Genomic DNA, 18194 nt, shown 5'->3' with positions numbered 1-18194 from the left:
TTTTGTTGTGGTTTTTTTTTCCTTTGGCTATTCAGTAGAAGAGACAATGAATAGTGTGTTAACTTGGTATTCTCTGATGCAGCCTTCTGTTTATTGTGTATGAGAGTTATGATTGATTTGTATGAACAATGTCTTGAGCTCAGGACTAAGCTGGAAACTTTATAAAAATAGAAAAAATTTAAAAACAGCATTTGATTCTGTCAACATCTTTTGAAACTCAAAAACAGAACTGATTTTCTATTGATAAAGAAACAAACTGCCATAGGAGAGAATCTGTTATAAACAAAGTGCCATAGGGCAGAATCTGTCTATAAAAAGCTGAGACCCCAAAGAGAAATGGTATCTCCACTACCTGAAAACTCAGCTATTTTAAGTCTAGTTGTTGTAAAGCTGCCACTGCAAAACACGGCCTGCAGGCACTCAAGTTTAGAGCCTACAATGTTTCTAGTGATCAGAATTTCAGATGTGTTTAGTTAACAACTGAGATAAGAGTCAGACATGCAGTAGTGTAAGACTATTATCATAACCTCTCCCCTCTTAAAGTGAGATTGGCATTATTCAGTGAACTGCTTTTTTAGATAATCCCCCAGGCTCTATTGGAAATTGTCACCACTAATAATTTTTTTTAATGTTATTTCCCTAATGTCACTTTTCTGCCTGGCTTTGTGGAGTTTCTGTTATGAGCACATGTGAGCTATTCAATAGATTGCAATCTTTGTGGCATTAATACTTGCCAAAAGAATTAGACTATAGCATATATTGGTTTCCAAATGAGATTGTAAAGGGAGTGGTACAACACCTCCTTATTTATTGGTGGTGACATGACATCAACGCGTATAATTATTCTGAGGAATACACAATCAGCTACAGGGTCTTCAGCTGAAACATCATTATACTGTTAAATCATCTCACACCTTTGCAGCATGGGAGTTTCTTTAGTTTAGAAGGTGCTGTCACATAATGGTTTTGCCCAAGAAGTAGCTGGTTGGAAGCAGAGAATTCTTTTGTACCTAAACTAATGCTACAAACTGAATGCAGAAAGTTGCTGTGCCCTGATTGCAGGAACAGTCAACATATAAAAGAATTTATCAACCTTCATCCTAACCTAGGAAGTAGTCAAAGAATTTGAGGAGTGTGGGAATAGAAAGTGGACCGTCAAAAGAGAAAAGGGTCCAAAACTTACATAAGGCCATCAGCGAAGTTGTTCCTGAGAGTCTTAATGGATCAATTCATTGAACACTGCCTCTCTGAAAACTGGACCACGGAAAATGCATCTGACTCACCAGTGATTAATTTTTTGGTTTAAGAAACATACACAGATTAATGGGTGTGCCTGATAATGGCATGTGGTTATTCAGGGTGTGAATAACCTCTAAGGTCTGTCAAAACTGGTGGCTTCAGGGTTAGCTTCCAGTGAAAAAGCAGAAAAAAGTCTTTATTGAAGAAGCACACAGTAGATGAGAAGGACATATGAATGAGAAGCAAAATGTTATTACAGTATCTCTACCATGCTGTATACAGTATTACACAAGCTATGAAGAATATTAACATCAAATGGTCAATTATATTAATTTTTCCAGATATATAATTTTAGAACTAGTCAGACAAAGGACTTTATACTTGAATGCAACTTTCTAATTTTTTTCCTACGGAGAAAAAAAGAAAGGTATGAATGCTTTGACGCTGGCTAGTTTTCAACTTTTGTTAAACACTGGGCAAAATATTACCTGTATAAAGAGTTGCATGTACTGGCTAACGCCACCTGGTCCCGCAGCACAGCAGGGACGGCGCTCTGTGCAGACACAGGTATGCAGCGCGTTAGGGCCCGATCTGCTCAGTTATTACTGCATAGAAAAGCTGAGGTGCCGTGATGCTCAGCGAGCAAACTTCAGATCAGCCTGAAACCACTCTTGGCCGCGGGAGCTCGTCACCCGTGACACGGCAGGGCTCAGCCGAGTCCCGGGCGCCCTCGGCAGCGGCCGCACGGTGGCCCAGCCCCGATAGCCGGGCAGAGCGGTTTGATTCCCCACCGCGGGGTCCGCCCGCATCCCGGCCCCGGGCTCTCCCCACCTGTGGGGATTTCGCCTCGCGCCCTGGCGGCTGGAATGGGAAAGGGCTGAGCCCGCCGGGACGTTTCGCTCGGGGAGAGGAAAATTCCAGCCGAGAGGAGCGGCCCTGCCCCCGCTGGCCGCTGACAGCCAGCGGCCGAGGCCGAGCGGAGTCCCCACTCCGGCCGCAGCTGGAGGGACAGCCGGGTGTGTGGGGACAGGCGGGTGTGTGGGGGCGGGAGGGAGGGAGGGAGGCGCTGGGACGGGAACAGGGAATCTCTGTCTCCGTGCTTGCCGGAGCGGAGAAGGTTCCGCATTTCAAGTATGTCGCCGCGAAGTTCGGTTTTGCCTCTTTTTTTTTTTTTTTTTTTCCCCTTGCTTCTGTGTTTTTTTACTCCTACGGCCAAGGTGTGTTTCCGCGATCTGTAGGAGCCTGGCGCAGGCCGTGACCGCGGCCGCCGCCCCAGGCAGGCGCCCACTGTCCGCGCCGTAAACAGCGGGAAATGCCCGGGCTCGGGGGCGAGGCGGTGCCCGGGGCTGCGGAGCGGGGCCGCCTTCCTCAGCCCGCCCCGAGCAGGTGAGGCGGGGAGCCGTGGCTGTGCGGGCGGGTCCCCGGCTTGCGCCCGCCCTGCGCTCCCTTGGCCGCCGGTATGGACGGCCGCGCTCGGCCGGCGGCCGCCCCGCCACCCTCCGGGTAAGCACAGCTCACGGCGCGGGCGGGAGCGCGGCCGCCCCCGGCTCCGAAGGGACAGCCGGCGGGAGCGGGGCCGTACCGGGCCGTGCGCGGAGCTGGGTGAGGTGAGGTGAGGTGAGAGCGTGGGGGCAGCTCGGGTCGGGGAGGCCGGGGCTGAGCGTCCGCCTGTGAGGTGCTTTGCTTGGGACGCAGCCAGCGGCGAGAGGCGGCTCCCCAGCGCCGGGGGCGGGCGTGCTCCCCGTGCCCCTGCCCGGGGCTCCTGCGGCGGGGGGAGGCGGAAGCCCCGGGCGGGACCGCGGGCAGATGGAGCGGCGCGACCGTTAAACGGCTGCCTCGACGGCACCGGTGCTGCCGGCAGGGGCTGCGGGACCTGCCCGTCGGGCCGCCGCCGCCCGCCCTGGCCGTGCCCGGCCGAGCAGCGGCTGCAGCGCCAGCCCCGCGCCGCGGGCGATTCCAGCAGGAACGAGCCGCAACCTGCCCGCCGGCGTTGCCGTCCCGGTGCCCCTGCCGGGCTGCAGCGCGGCCAGCGCGGGACCTGCCTGGTGCTCGGCACTGCCGGCATCGGCACCTCCGGCAAATCACTGCAGGTCAGCACTTGCCGATCGGAGCATCCTCAGGTTGCGGAGTCGACTTTCATGAAGCTCGGGGTGAGAGTGGCAGCGGTTTGGGAGGGCTGCGCCCTCCTCGATGCTCTGGGAACTGCCGACGCTGGGAAAAGAAAACAAACAAGCAGCATCTGTTTGGAGTAGTAAAAGGGCTGGTTTGTTTCTTTTTACGTGTTAGGCCCCTCCGTTTTTATTTTGCTTGTAGTAGAAAATCTAACGTTAAAGAAAATATTTTTTAAATCCTAAGTAAAACTATCCCACTTATAGATCGGGAGGAGGAGGATTTTTCCTTAACTAGTCAGGTACGTTTGAAGAAGATTAGTTTACTCAGTGGCTTCACTAGGAGCTGGAGTGAAAAAGAGCACTGGTAAGACTGCTGAAGCTATCCGTAAATAGAATGGACAAAATACATGGTGGGTGTATTTTTTAACATGAACACTTTTGTGTAGCTTCCATGCTATTTGTAAAAATGGATTGCTGGGATTGCTGACCAGGTGGCTACAGGATAAACAGGTGCCTATGATGGCAGTTTACTGTAGCATTTGCAGCAGTAATCGAATCAGTTTGAAGTCATCGCTGTAGTGAATATGGAAGACTCATAAAGGGTGTTTATTCACTTAAGGCCTTGTCACCATTCCACATTTATATGTAGCTGTTGAGAAATTGACTTTATATTGTTAATCAGAGTAGAAGGTATAATTATAGTATAGGTAATTACTGCATTTTGAAAACAATAAGTACTTAAGCAGAGTTGGAAGGACTGAGTGTAGGATATTAGGTTTCTTTTCCAGGTTAGGGAGTGGCAGAAACAGTATGTCTTGAAAGTCTTCAGTTTCACTTGTGAGTAGGAACCTAAAAACAAGCAAAAAGACACAATTAAAACTTTGGCTGTTCTGACAGTTCCTCTAGGGCTGTTGCCTGCTATAAAGCTGTTTGGTATAGTGAATTTTGGGTGCTGCTTGACGTGTAAGTTCCTTTTATGTGACTTCAAGCATCTGCCAGCATCCACCTCTCAGTTTTGAGATACATGTAGCTAACAGTACTGCTCATTGCCCTGCAAAGAGATTTTCAGGCCTTTTATTTGCTGTTCACGTATAATTTAGTACTTAGAAAATCAAATTGCCATGCCTTTCTTGCTACAAAAGTTCTTTATTGACAATCTTAACTACTTCTGGAAGATGGTCTCATTTGCTCATGAAATGCTGGATTTGAGGAAAAACATGTGAATATACCAGAAAAGAAGACAACTCCCAGTTTTACTGAAAATAGTCCACAGATATATTTTTGAACAGTATGCAGTTACTGTTCCTTCTCTGTGATGATAGGAAAATGTATGCAATCTGGGAAGAATTTCAGTTGAAATAGCATTTTTCTTTAAATGTATTACCAAATGATGTAATATACTGCATTACATCTCTTCTTTACTTGTTTAGCCAGGTTTAAAATGTTGTTAATCTGCAGCTGAAAACTTTACCAGCCAATGTGTTCTTAAATCGCTGTTTGAAGTTCTGTGGAGTAATTGCTGGTAACTCTAAACAGCTGAGAAAGTTTGTTTATGCTAACTGCTAAGAAGGCAGTGGTTTGTAAATTTTCAAGCACTGATGTTAGTTAAAGCTTGGAACTCCTATATAACTTGATCACTGGTGGCTCTTTAATACAGAATTTTGTTATCAGATCTATGGGGACAAGCTTTGAGAAGGGATCCTGTCGTATCTCTTTTTTGCATGCAGGATTATGCTTTCCTATTGAAAAATTGTTTATTAAAACTTGATGTGGATGAAAATATTTGTGTGAGTTTGTTGAGAAACACGCCCATGTTATTTTCTCTGTACATTCAGGGTAAATAAGAAAAGATTTTTTAAAAAATGGCCTCTGCTGGATTTTTTTTTTTTTTGTTTATAATATAGTGAATAGAGACTGTGCCCAGCAACTGGCTGGAGTATTTTGGAATATGATGAATAGGAGGTGTGACCAGTAACTGGCTGGCCATGACACACAGTTTCTTCTCCTGGCAGGAGAAACTTGGCTGGACAGTTAGGGAGTTTTATTGCTCATCTGTCTTAGCCTGAGCAGCACTCACAGCATAGAGCTCCCGCCAGGCCAGCTGACAAAGTTGCTCCTGTTCCTCACAAAGCTTAATTTGCTTTATGAAATTATAGGAAAATGTGTGATTTAATACTTAAAAATAAATAAAAGGAGTGGCTGTAGTTGGTATCCTGCCTTCTGAACACAATTTTCCTACTGTTGCTGGACAGCAGTGCCATAACCTGGAGTAAATACTTTTTTTTCATTACAAGTCACTAGTTGACACAGGATTTTACCATGAAGAACTGTATTATGGCTTAATATGCTATTAGAATATTGGAGCAAATGTGAATTTTGGTAAATGTAATATTGATATCCTTTGAAATACTAGCCTTCCTGTTGAGATCCACTTTTAATTCAATTGTAATGTTTCTAAGAATTTTGTGTTATTTCATTTGTTCCCGTAAATCATATTTAAAGCTGTATGCTTACATACCAAATAACAGCTTCTGACCTGCTTTACCCAAGCAAACAAACTCCCTTTTGTTTTTATCATTGTCATTGTGTGTCTAACAAAAACATGCTTAGGAGGAGATGGAGCTGCTCTCCAGGACTGAAGATAGAGCAGATTGTGTGGGGAAAGGGGCAGGGCCAAACAGCTTTGATTATCTTTGTGCCAGAAGCTTCTCTTGTGTGGCTTCAGGTTCCCATTCACTGTTGCTTGGTGTAGTGGATGCAGTCGAAAAATATGAGGAGAACAGGAGAAATGTCTTTTTCACATGATTTCCAGGGCTGTCTCAGGTAGTAAGAGATGTTTTCAGAAAACCCAAGAACTTTACCTTTTCTCTTGCATGTAACTGAGTTTTTATCAAATCATTTCAATCACATTACGGAGACATCAGCTGTGGCACAGGTTTGGCAAATGTCTGGTGTTGAGTTTGGAATACTGGTTTGAGCTCTCTTCCTTCTCTTTCTCTTTCAAGTGTTCGTTTGAGTCAGCTCACAACATAGCCACAGGTTTGGTCAGGTATAAAGTCCTTCCCGTTGTGGAGTGTGGGAAGGGACAGCAAGTGTAGCAATAGCTTCAAACCAAGTATTCTGTGCCTGAGCCACAGCCCCAGAGTGGGCGTGGGTACTTGGGTACCTGTCTGAATTTGCTCAGTTTGGTGAAATTTACGTAAGGGTGGAACTACATTTTTCTCTTGCAATGAACTGTCTGTTTCCATTGCTCTGTGTATTGTATACATGTGTTTATCATCAAGTACAAGACCTTTTGTACTCATGCTACTAAGGGGGTCTGTCTTAGATGTGGGTCTATCAAATGGGTCAATTTTTGATCTGCTTCATTTCTTAGACCTGGGACTTCAAGATAATACTTGGCATGTTCTTCTCACCCCCATGACCCTGATGAAGAACAAGTAAATGAGCAATAACAAAATGGAAAGAATTTTGAGAATTTGGGGCCATAGAACTTGCTGGGTGTTTGAAGCAGGGAGTTAGCTCCTTTGTGGGTGGATGCCTGTCAGGAGCCACTTGGATGCTAATCATTCCAGGGCCAGTTTGCCAGCTGAGTTCCAAATGTACTGTAACACTTCTTGAGGTGATTATGTTGTTGTTCTTTATGTCTCTGCCTTTAGCAAGGCAACCTCAAATAGTGGAATGACACTGATGCCATTAACTGAATGTTGCATTTAAAAGCTGTTTACTCAAACTTTGTCAAGTCTGAAGTCATAGCTGGGTGCATATGGAAGAGTTACTGGTAATGTTCCCTGCTGGAGTGTGTTGCTGTGGGAATGAGATCAAGAAAACATTAGGGGGTGGAATGCGGATACTAGGGAGAAAAAATGTGTAGGAGGGTAGTACACAAATAGAGATTAGCAGAGTTATTTCCAAGCTTTGTCCAAGTGTGTTGGTATCCTGTGAAAAAGAAAAATGAGAGATAGTGAGCTATCAAAAGCATTTGAGGGGAAAAAGTTCTTGAGACTGGAAGGTGGGTTTTGGTGTTACCTTATGGTAGGTTCTTTTGTTTCTGCGGTTGCTGGATTTTTTTTAATCTACTTTAAATGGGACCACAGTGTTTTCCTAAACCTGAAGATCACTATTTGTTTTGACTAGGCCCATCTGTGTTGAGTGGAAGAAGAAAAGAGTTCATTGTAGGGGACGAAAACCTTAGATTCCAGAGGAAACTGAAAGTCTTTACTTTCAGGACTTCTGTCATCTGACAGACAAAATAATAGAGTAGGAATATTTTAAAGTCACAAACAAGTTGTTTCTCCTGTAATCTGGCAACACCTAAAGAGGTCTCCCTTCGTAAAGCGCAGGACCAGTTCTGACTCTCTTGACTGTAGCTTGGAAAAAAATTTCTGAGTATGCTGGATTTTCTAGCCTGACTGCTGTTCTGGGCTGCCACTGTTGTAGATTTATGTGTGCTGGGGAACAGCAGATGCCAGATTATCCAGCCAGCCCTTTGAGCTGTAACAAGGTTAGCATGCTCAACTAAATATTTATTCTTTTTTTCTGGAAATTAACAAGTCAATATAACGAGTTGCTGTGTTAATGTAGTGGGTACAAGGAATGCCAGGTGTTCTCTTTTGTAGCTTCTTGCAAGTTAAACCAGACCTGATTGTGCACTTTCTTTTCTTCTCACCTGGCTCTCACTTGCCCAGAAGCTGCCCTGCTGCTCTAAGTTCACAGAGCTGTCTGCAGTTTGAGGAAGTTGCTCTTCACTGCGAGTATCACTGAGTGCAGCTCTAAAGGAGCTGACGTCAGGGCATTAGAGGATGACAAGAGGTTTGAGATGTTGGCTCCTAGATTCCTGTAGAGTTCTGTGGCTGTGCCCAGCATTAGCACAATGAAGAGGGAACTGACTGTGCAGCTTGCAACAATGGAGGGCTCAAGGGGAAAACCACCCGTGCTGTTCTGAGCTGTAACAACCAATTAAAAACCTGATGCTTCACCTGAATTCTCTCCTGAGGTAAGATCCCACAATTAAAAATGCAGCTCTTTATGAAGTAAATTTAAACACTAACTGGAGTTCCAGTAGATATGTTCTGACTTAAAATCTTCACGTGGTAGACTGATGGATATAACTACATTTTTTCATGGTTTAAGAACTGGAATACCATGGGAATTCTTACAGAATTCAGAGTTCCTGGATTTGTTTTTATTTGCTAGAAGGTTACCTAGTTTAGAAGGGGCATGTGCATTTGTTTGGTTGTGGTAAATGATCAGAGTGTCGTAGGTGGTTAAAGGATGAGTCCCTAATTTATCCATGAAATATCTCCCTTGGGAACTTGTATTAATGTCAACTCTGCTGCATGTCTATGGTTGTTAGGATTACTATTTTCAGTTAAAGAAAATAGAGCATGTGAATATTTTTAGCTGGGCTTAAGCTCTCTTCTGTGAGAAAGCATTGGTTTTGCTGCAAGCTTTAGCTTTACAAAAGTTCTCATTGAAGAAATAGTACAGATTCGAAGCTTTCTTAGCTGTGTTTTAAAAATACTTTCTGCCTGCTTATTTGATTTTCATTTCTCTTCTGGAAACAGAGCTTGGTTTGGAATCTTATTTATTATATTATTTATCTTATATTATTTTTTGATAATAGGCAAACCTCTCCTTCCCCAACAATGCAAACTGTTGCTCTATGTTAAACAAAATTGTTGTGAGGTTGAATTTTCCTTCAACAGAAAGAGACAAAAAATCTCCAACAAGGAAAACAGCATCCTGTCTCAAAAGCAGAGCATTAGAAATATGTTTATTTTTCTTTAAAATCAATCTAATATTCCTGAGTTATTGATGTACTGATTAAACAATGTTATTTTTTGGTTTCATGGGCCTTGGTTTTCTGTTGATTAGTTTTCCCTTTTGGTGTTTTACTTTGCTTTTATGTCAGGCCTTCAGATAGATTTACTTCCAAAGCTTTTCTATACCTGGGGTTTGACAGGTAACTTTTAAACCTTGTGCAGTGGGAAGAGCAGAAGCGTTTTCAGCTCCGCCCTGAATACAGACTTACAATTGACAAAGCTGTCTGGAGGAGCTGCTTCTTCCTTTTTTTTTTTTTTTTTTCATAGAACAGATTACATTTTTTTGTCTCATTCAGTTTGACTGTTTGCTTGTTTTGTTTGGGTTTTTTGTCAGCCTGTGTCCCCCTGTGATGTGCTGGGATCTTTGCTGAGTTAAGTGAGTTAAATAAGAAGGTACAAGGAAATGGGACCATCAGTAGAGTAGTGTTACTTTTGCCCAGAAGCTTTTTATATGTAGGTGTCAAAGTAATTTGAAGGGTATTAGGGAGGAATATGGTATGTCAAGTTTGGTTTGTGATTTTTTTTGTCTTTCACTAGCTTGCCATTTGTTTAAATATCATTGTATTGCTCTTGACTTTTGTAAAACCAAGCTCAGTCCTTCTGTACTGTCAGACTTGACTGACAGAGTAAGTGGGCACAATATTGCAGGTGTAGGATAATCTACTGAGCTGGCTATTGTTCAACTATTCTTGTGACAGTAACGTTGAAAGCTCTTTTTATGTGGGAGGAATAATGCTGTGTCTCTGATCTAAAAAAGAAGAGGAGCCAAAATATCTGTTAGTAACAAAGTTGAAAAAATGTTTACAACTTGTCTGCTGGGTGTAACTCTTTGAGGCAAAGATGAAGTACTTCTTTCCTTATTAGTAGCTACAGACTTCAACACTCTGTCCTTCTCATTAAGAAATAATGTTATGCAGAATTCAAAATGTAACCATGCTGGCTTTGAGAGCTTGGAAATTATTTGCATGGATGGATGAGTTTTTTATTTCTGTAGTTAGTAAGACAAACAAGGTATGTGTTAGTTGATGACAATGGTGTAGTAGGTGGAATTTCTGATAATTTTAAGGCATTTGTGTAAAATCAGAAATTCAACCCATGCCAGCAATTCAGGCTTTGATTTTTAAAATTTTAAATTAAAAAAAAGAGAAAAATTCAGAATATTTAATGCCTCATAAATCAGGTATCATTATATGTTGAAAGTTGTTCCCAGGTTCCCAACTTTCATTTCTGAAGAGTTATTGCTTTTTCCATTTGCCCTCTGAAGTCTCCAGACCTAAGCTTTTCTGTATCCTCTGCTGGTCTCTGATTCATGGTCTCTTACTTCCCCATGCCTGCAATTTTGATTCTCTCCTTCCAACCACATTACAAATCAGCCTCACTAATTCCATCCTTGGCACCCTTCTTGAGCCGTATTTACCTCATTCACTTTTTAAAGTACTCACTGCTTGGAGGAAGTTCTTTTTTGCTTAATCTTAAATAAGTTTTAAAGTCTACAGCTACTACTAAAGAAAGATGTACTTTGTTTTTGCCTGAAGGGGTAAGAACCCAGCAAGTTGAGAGGATCTTTTAGCATTCTGGCTTTTTACATTCTTTTAAGTCTTCACATTTAGAAAAAGCCTGGCCTTGCAGCTTGGTCTTTCCTATGTGTTTTTTTTTTTTAATCTTTTTTTTTGTCTTTGTGTTTTGTTTTGTTTCCCCTCTATCCCATTCTGTCTGTATCTAATTCCTCTTCCCCACCTTCGCTCTGAAACTAGAAATTCTTCTTTTTATAAATAGTCTTTTGTGTTTAAAAATTGTGTTTTCCTAGCTCAATGCATCCTTATTCCCTTGTACTTATATAGGCATTGAGGATATTTTTCACTACACTGTTGAAGGGAGAAGAGTTTCCCAGGCCCTTTTATGTGGCATTTTAAAGTGGAGTTATTGACTATCTTTGCAGTTGCTAATCTCATCTGCTCTCTTATCTGTGGTTTAGTAATGCCTTGGACATTGCAGGACTTGAAGTTGAGGTCTCAAGGCTGGCACTGATAGCTACAGACATGAAAACAGGATTTTTTTTTTTTTCTCTTTATTCAAGCAAGTCAGAGTTTGCCTATGACTTTGTTGGGCCAGTATAAGTAGTTTTATTCATGTACTACATGCTGTCCTTTCTCAGAATTTTATATATATATATATATATATATATATATATATATATATATATATAATTTGACATCTCCATGATAGATTATCAGGAATTTGTTGTGGAAATGCACTGGTGGAAATTGGTCAGATGTCATTACTCCTTCAGCTTCTTCACGCTTCTCTCTTGTTTTCTGGTGGTTGACTGGGGCTTTTTTTTGGAGTAGGGAGATGGATCTGGTTTTCTGCCAAGTGTTATGTGCAGGAATCAGAAGATTTTGGAATCTAGATAATTTTTGTGATTTGTTTTGATGGCTCTTTGGCAGTGCAGGGCACAAAATTCCCCCATCCTGTCCTAGGTATTGTTGAGATACTCTCAATACACCAGGCAATGCTTGTTCACTTTTGTAGAAAAGCAAGGTGAAAATGTAGAAGATGAGGAAAACCAAAGCATTTTATAAGCACTTCTTCAGAGCTGGTTGTCAGTAGTGAGGACTGTAAGAGAGAGTCTGAAGAGGCTTATTTTGGAAAAGTAATAAGGATCTGACATCACTGTCTGAACTGTTGGAATCTCTGTCTGATTTCTAAGCATCTTTCTTTGACTGGTCTTATATTTCTGCTGCCCAAATGTTCTTACAAACTTTCCAGTCTTCCTCCCAAAATACACTGCTGTAACGCATCTTTATCCATAAATCTTAAGTTAATAAAGGAGGAGAGAAATGCAATGAATTGTAAATGTTGGATGAAGCCTTTAAAGTATACAATGATTTATTTTAGAAATAAAATACGGATGTGGTACTATGATAGTTTTAGAAATATTCAAACAAATAAATTGGTTCTCATTTGGGTTTTTTTGTTGTTTTGTTTTGTTTTGGTTTTTTTCTGATGGTGTTCTTTAAGATACTGCTTATGGGTTCCTGTTGTTAGGTTTTCTGCCTGCTTTTACTTGCCCCAAAATTTTCCTGGATTTTGTAGTTATAATATGTAAAGCCTAGCAACTAACAGATTTACAGGATTTTTTTTTATTTTTAAGGCTGCTTGCCAGAACTTAATCCAGAATAAGATTTTATGTTAGAATTGAGACTGTTTGAAAACAATGACACATAACATAAATGTTGAGATTTCATCCTATACCATCCTGCTCCTATAGATGGAGTCTTTGAAATGGCTTGGTAGCCTGACTGAGTGCTCTTGTGAAAGGATCTCTGTAGTGGTGGTCAGCAGTCTGCCCCTCTTGCACAAGAGGCAGCTGTCCTGCATTCTGTCTCCACTAGAGAAGAACAGCTTGACATTTCCTGAATGAAATCTGTGTATTCTCTGACAGGCTGATGCTGCCTCTTCCTGCTCATGGTGGACATGGACAGTAGGAAATGACGTGTCCAGTGAGTTGTTTATTTTGTAAAATTGTTTGTCAGGGCCACTTGGAAGAGCTTTAACAACTTAATGTAGAAACACTCTTGCAGAATTCTACCCTAGTTCATTGAGAAGAGTGCAATTAATTTGCTGGCAACATACTCTCAGTAGGAAAAATGGTTAAGTATTCAAAGAGTCCTTCAGGACTCTTGGAAAACAAAAGCTCCAAGTTTAGAAGTACTTTATAATGTTTTAACTTTCATTTAAAAATAATTTTAAAAGCTTAATGATATCTGGAAACTTATTGGCCTTTCCCACATCCTGTCACATCATATTTCACATCTCAGTCATACACTCAAGTTTCCTTGAGTCAGTTTGTGGTATCATGTGAATAAATGCTCAAAACGGTCGAAAGATCTCCCATCTGTCTGTAAAAGACCATGTGATCCTTTATCAACAACAAAAGGGCATGGCTAAACACGGCATAGCATTGGTTGGAATTGTAAACACTCATTTGACTCAATTTAAAAACCTTTTGGCTTCTGGTGATAGAATGAGGTCCATCAGAAAACGTGAGTCACCTTCTCAAGCTGACGTAGCTGTACCACTACTGTGTACCATTGCGTTTACCAGTGACTTTGATTAACAAATATTTTTACTTAAATTTTTAAGTGTTAGCAAGAAAGAAGTGGCTTGGTCACTTGATCTATGAGAGAGGCCGATTCAAAGATCTGATGCTGTATGTGGAGATTATTTCTTCCTCCTCCCCCCATTTTTTTGTTTCTTTGTTTGGATTTTGAATAATTGACAGAAGTTGCATACCTCTCTCCCTCCCTTGTGGACTCTCCAGGTAGGAGGAAGTTTTTATGTCTTGTTCTCAGCTGAGTAGGTTTGCTGCTGCTGTTGAGCTGGTAGATTCAGTTTGTTGCAACTTCATGTTCTCTTCTTCAGTCACTAGAAGTCTGTGATAAGTTGCTGGTAATCAAATCATGGAAGTCTGGGGTAGTTCATTTTTCTGTTTTAACAAACAAGGCTTTTGTTTCTTTGTTTGTATTCACCTTAGGATATTGTAGTTTGTGATGTTTTTGAAGTGTCAGCTTTGAATTTCTGCATCCAAACAGCCTTTCTGCTTTAAGCTAACAGCATTATGCTAGTGACTTTATATGTGTGTAATAAGAATTTCTAAAATTCTCATCATTGTCATTTTATGTGTGTCAAAAGAACAGTGGGATGGCCATTAGTCACAATTTCAGTCTCTTCTCTGATATGAAGCCAGAGTTCTTTTCATGAATTTCCTCTTTTGGGAGGCATTCAAAACTCAACCCATACTAACTGGGAGAGAGAAAATGTGGTACTTGGGGGAGGTCGATGGGTTTTAGGTTACTGACACTTAGTTTTACTCAGCTGGGTGAGGGTGAACTTCGGAAAAGTTCACAGATTTGCAGCTGAGTGCAAATTAGTGCTCCCTTATGTACGTCTTGTTCTGCTTCTATGATCTGCATAGAGAGTTGCTCATGAACTTTTTATCCAAATTGACTGCTCTGGTTTTCCAATTGTTAAATTCAGTTTTATGACAACGAGTGAAGCACTGATATGCTGCAGTTAATTGTGGGGAAATAATGACAAATTTTGGAGATTTTAGCAAATGAACTATCTGCATCTCATCCCTGACTTATCTCCTACCACTAAGGACAGGAGTAGACACTCTGCTCAAGGTGGTATTCTAATCTGCATTCTTGTAATTTTGTCTTCTGCTGCACAGTGTTGGCAGTAATTTTGCCTGTTCTTTGCCCCTAACACAGGCTGTTTTCTGGCCAGACAAATCCAAGGATCTCTATTGCGCTTAAATCAGGGCCATCAGCTTCTAAATAAGAGGTTTGCCCTATATTGGTACTAGTAATTGCCTCTTTGTTTTCACTGCAATTGTCCTGATATGCAGCCTACCACTTCACTTGCTTGAGCATAAATGGGTAAAAAATGTGGATGTCTTATAGCTAGCAGAAGTGTCCTCATTTTATAAGTTTTTAATGATTTAATATATTCAATAAGCAACAATTTCTTCTAAAACTTTTGAACAAATAAAGTGGTAGAGTTAAGTACTCTTGGTCTTTCTATTTCTAGAGTGTGACAATATGTGAATGGCATGTTCATCAGTTACTGCATGGTTACAGAGTATGAGCATGTAAATAATTCAAAATGCTATTTGGCTAAGAGATGCTATTTTGCTATTGGTAAGAATGTGGAAAATACTGCATTTCTGTCAGGATTCCGACTGTTGTGATAACACAGGATACAGAATTATTAAATAATCTATGCTATGTCTGGTCAAATGTTTTAGATGTGTATTCTTTTAGGCATTTTACAGAGATTTGCTGTCATATTCAGGGAAAATTTCTAAATCCAGGATGAATTTACAGAGTTGGTTTCAGATATCAGGAATTTATGTGTTTTACAGGCTTTAGGAGATCTGGCAGCTCAGATATTTTTGTCCTTTCCTTTGAAATCCATGAAGTAAGAAAACCCTTTTTGTCTGAAATTTCTTGGGTGGATTTTTTACATGACTTTTTGGGTGGGAGAAGTGTGTTACTGTATTTAGTTAACATTTATAAACTTTAGTCACATTGTGTTGAAGTTTGCAGTAAAGCTCTATTTGCTCTGTAGGTCAGGTGGGTACCATGTAAGAATTTTCATAAGGAAAGAGCCAGGAAGATAAAATACTGCTAAGCTGAAGGGTGCTGTTTCTTATAATGACAAAGCACTCAATTATGGGGACTCTGATAAATAAAGCCTGTAGACAAAGTGCCCAGCTGTACTTTAAGATGAAAACAGGATGTTGGTTGTATTGCTGCAGGACTGCTGTATAAATCAAAGGATATGCTGTTATTGCTGTTTAAGGAAGCTGTACTCCCTTAGAGTGGTTCTGTATATAAAAGAATGGTAATTGCTGTGCTTATCAAGGACTGGCAGTTCTCCTTTTCCAATTGTGACCTGGTGAATCCACCTCAAGCTCATGACTTAAAGCCTTGCCAGTTATTTTAATCTCCTATTCAACAGGACAAACAGAATGGGGTTATTTTTACCTCTTTATGATTGCTTAGAGCAAGTAGAAAACCCCTTTGCTATATTTAAGTCAAAGGTGATTTTACTGAGGAGAATGTGAAATATTTCCCCCATGCCTGTTAAACCCTGTTGGTTCAAGCTGTGTCCAGTTAGTCATGGCATCTGGAAATGGCCAGGTGGCTTTTTCCCTGTGCCAGTGTCCTTGCTGGGTTGTTTGGGGTGGTTTTTTTTTTTTTTTCTTTTTTTCTTTTTTTTTTTTTTTTTGCATTCATTTTTTACCATTTTTTACCCATTTGTAGCCTCTTTGAAGTTTTGTTTGATAGCCTAAGCCATTTTTGCTTTGTTCTCATATTCTCTTTTAGAGGACTTCTTTGCGCTGTTTGTATGGTTCTACTGTTTCTTAATGCCAGCTAGAATGGTGTTGCCTTTGTTTTTAAATTCAATAGTTTTTATGCTTCTATGCACTACATGCACTTATACTTTCCCTCCTCAGGAAGAAGGTATGCCAAAATACTTTTCTGCTTTTGATTTCTACCAGTTTATTTTTTGTCTTCAGGGAAATCATAGAGTTATTTGGCTTGGAGGCGACCTTTGAAGACCATCTATTCCAGCCTGTGGTAGATCTGTAGTGCCCTGTAGAATGTCCCAGATTGTTATTTAGGAAATATAAGTAAGTTTTTCTTAGGCAGAAACAGTTTACACTAATTAGTAGGGTGTTGTCATCCTCTTAGCATTTGTACTCCAGTGCAGTTAGCCTCCCTGCAGTGAGAATCCTGAGCATGAATCAGATGCTGCTGATGGAAGCAGAGGAACAGAGGAAGAAAGGGAAAGAAAGGGAAGGGAAGAAAGGGAAAAGGCAGTACTCTAAGGCAAAGTAGATATTCACTCCTTAAAGAATATTGACACAGCATAAACTTAATATTGTTTTAATATCAATTGTGCTTTTTACTGAAACATAAATTCATCTTTAAAATGCATAGTTTTCATGAAGTTTAATGTTCATAATGACTATTCCATTATGTACCATCACTTACCTGCATTTCACTGAAGTTCTGTGAGGGAAGGATATTGCAGGAACTCTGTAGGCAGCTGTGTTTAGGCTCTTGATACCTATGGGTATCTCTTTTTCATAATTCCTCATTCTTTATGGTATCCACTTTTCAGTATTTTTAAAATTAAAAATGTTGATAAAATAACTTGATATTTAAAACTAGGATTTGACTGTATTCTAATAACAAGTCACGGTGTGTTCTTGAAGAAGTAAGGCCTCTCTAATCTACTTCTTTCTGCTTTTTCACAGGGGAAGCAGAAGTCTCAACATCTTGAATATGTCTCATTTCTTTACTAAGTAGTTGTAGAAATAAATCAGGTGTGAAGTCTTTTTTTGAAACACAAGGAATTTCTGTAGTACTGATCAAGTTATATTGGGTGTACTTGGGAGGATACGATATTACATGCAGAGATAAAAAACTTCTGTGAAGGGGAACTTTTTCTGGGGCCAGAAGCTAACTTTTGAAAACATATTTGTCAGTTATCAGATGTCCTAGTGTCTGTAGCACCAGTTCCTTAAATAAGGATAATGTTTTAGGGTTGAACAGTGATTTTGGAAAATGCGCATGATATCTAAAGAGCCATGGTCTCTGGTTATTAAAGATAAACTTTAAATTGTACCTGTTCATATAAATACGTGGTCCTTTAACAAGCCAGAAGCATGGTTATCAGGAGACATGCTGTGGAATTACCCTGGTGTGACCTTGTAACTGATGGATTTGAAAAGCATTAAGCATTATTTGAACTGGTTCAGTACTCTGAAGGCCTCTTAATTGTACTGCTAGTATTCTTTTTAAAACTTGTAATGAAGGGGGATGTATTCTGGACTGCTTGTCTCAGTTACACACTCACACAGGCAGCTCTCACACTGCACTTGTGTTGTATCTTTAAATAATTGTGATTTGTTTGCTTGTTTGATTTATTTTAATTTTGAGCAAGTGCTACGACTTTTCATCCACAAAGCAAAGAGCTGTTGTTTTTGATTAGTTACTTAAACCTTGGCAAGTACGTAAATTCCTCTGCAGGGCACTGGTTTTGAAGAGCTGCTTATGTTCCAGGGGAAAACTTTTGAACAGATTGTTTCAGAACATGTGATTTTTATTTTTTTAAATTTTTTTTCCTGCTTCTGTACTACATTATCTGCACTGACTTACTCCTTTCCTTCAGGAAACACATTTGCATTAAAGATCCGGTCTTCTGTTTATTTAGTTCCTGCTGCTTATTGCTTCCATGGGGTCCTCTTTGACCTTACAATTAACAGAAAAATAACTGATATCCTTGAATTAAATCAAGAAGAAATTAAGTACAAGGAGCTGATTAATTCTGATGGATTCTTTCACTGACCAAACTTCTCTTTTGACATGCTAAGATACTCAGTATTAAAAATAAAGATTTAAAAAAACATAAGGAGAATGTTTTTCATAGAACTTCTGAT

General features: G+C 40.5%; 1 protein-coding gene across 4 annotated transcripts in view; it reads left to right on the top strand.

Moving 5' to 3' along the window:
- The first annotated feature begins 2532 nt into the window (after positions 1–2532).
- Positions 2533–18194, top strand: part of COBLL1 (cordon-bleu WH2 repeat protein like 1) — a 77338-nt gene continuing 61676 nt past the window's right edge. The window contains exon 1 of one of the 4 annotated variants that reach the window (XM_050976709.1): positions 2533–2625. In XM_050976709.1, the coding sequence (XP_050832666.1) occupies positions 2552–2625 (74 nt within the window). In that variant the 5' untranslated portion in view covers positions 2533–2551. Of the gene's footprint in view, positions 2626–2668; positions 2743–8076; positions 8347–13246; positions 13500–18194 lie in introns of those variants that run through there. The other 3 variants (XM_050976711.1, XM_018911479.3, XM_050976712.1) reach the window with 3 other exon arrangements.

Source organism: Serinus canaria, chromosome 7 (assembly GCF_022539315.1).
Source record: "Serinus canaria isolate serCan28SL12 chromosome 7, serCan2020, whole genome shotgun sequence".
NCBI classification, from domain to species: Eukaryota; Metazoa; Chordata; class Aves; order Passeriformes; family Fringillidae; genus Serinus; species Serinus canaria.
The sequence above is the reverse complement of the archived record's forward strand: the minus strand, read 5'-3'. Positions and strand labels throughout refer to the sequence as shown.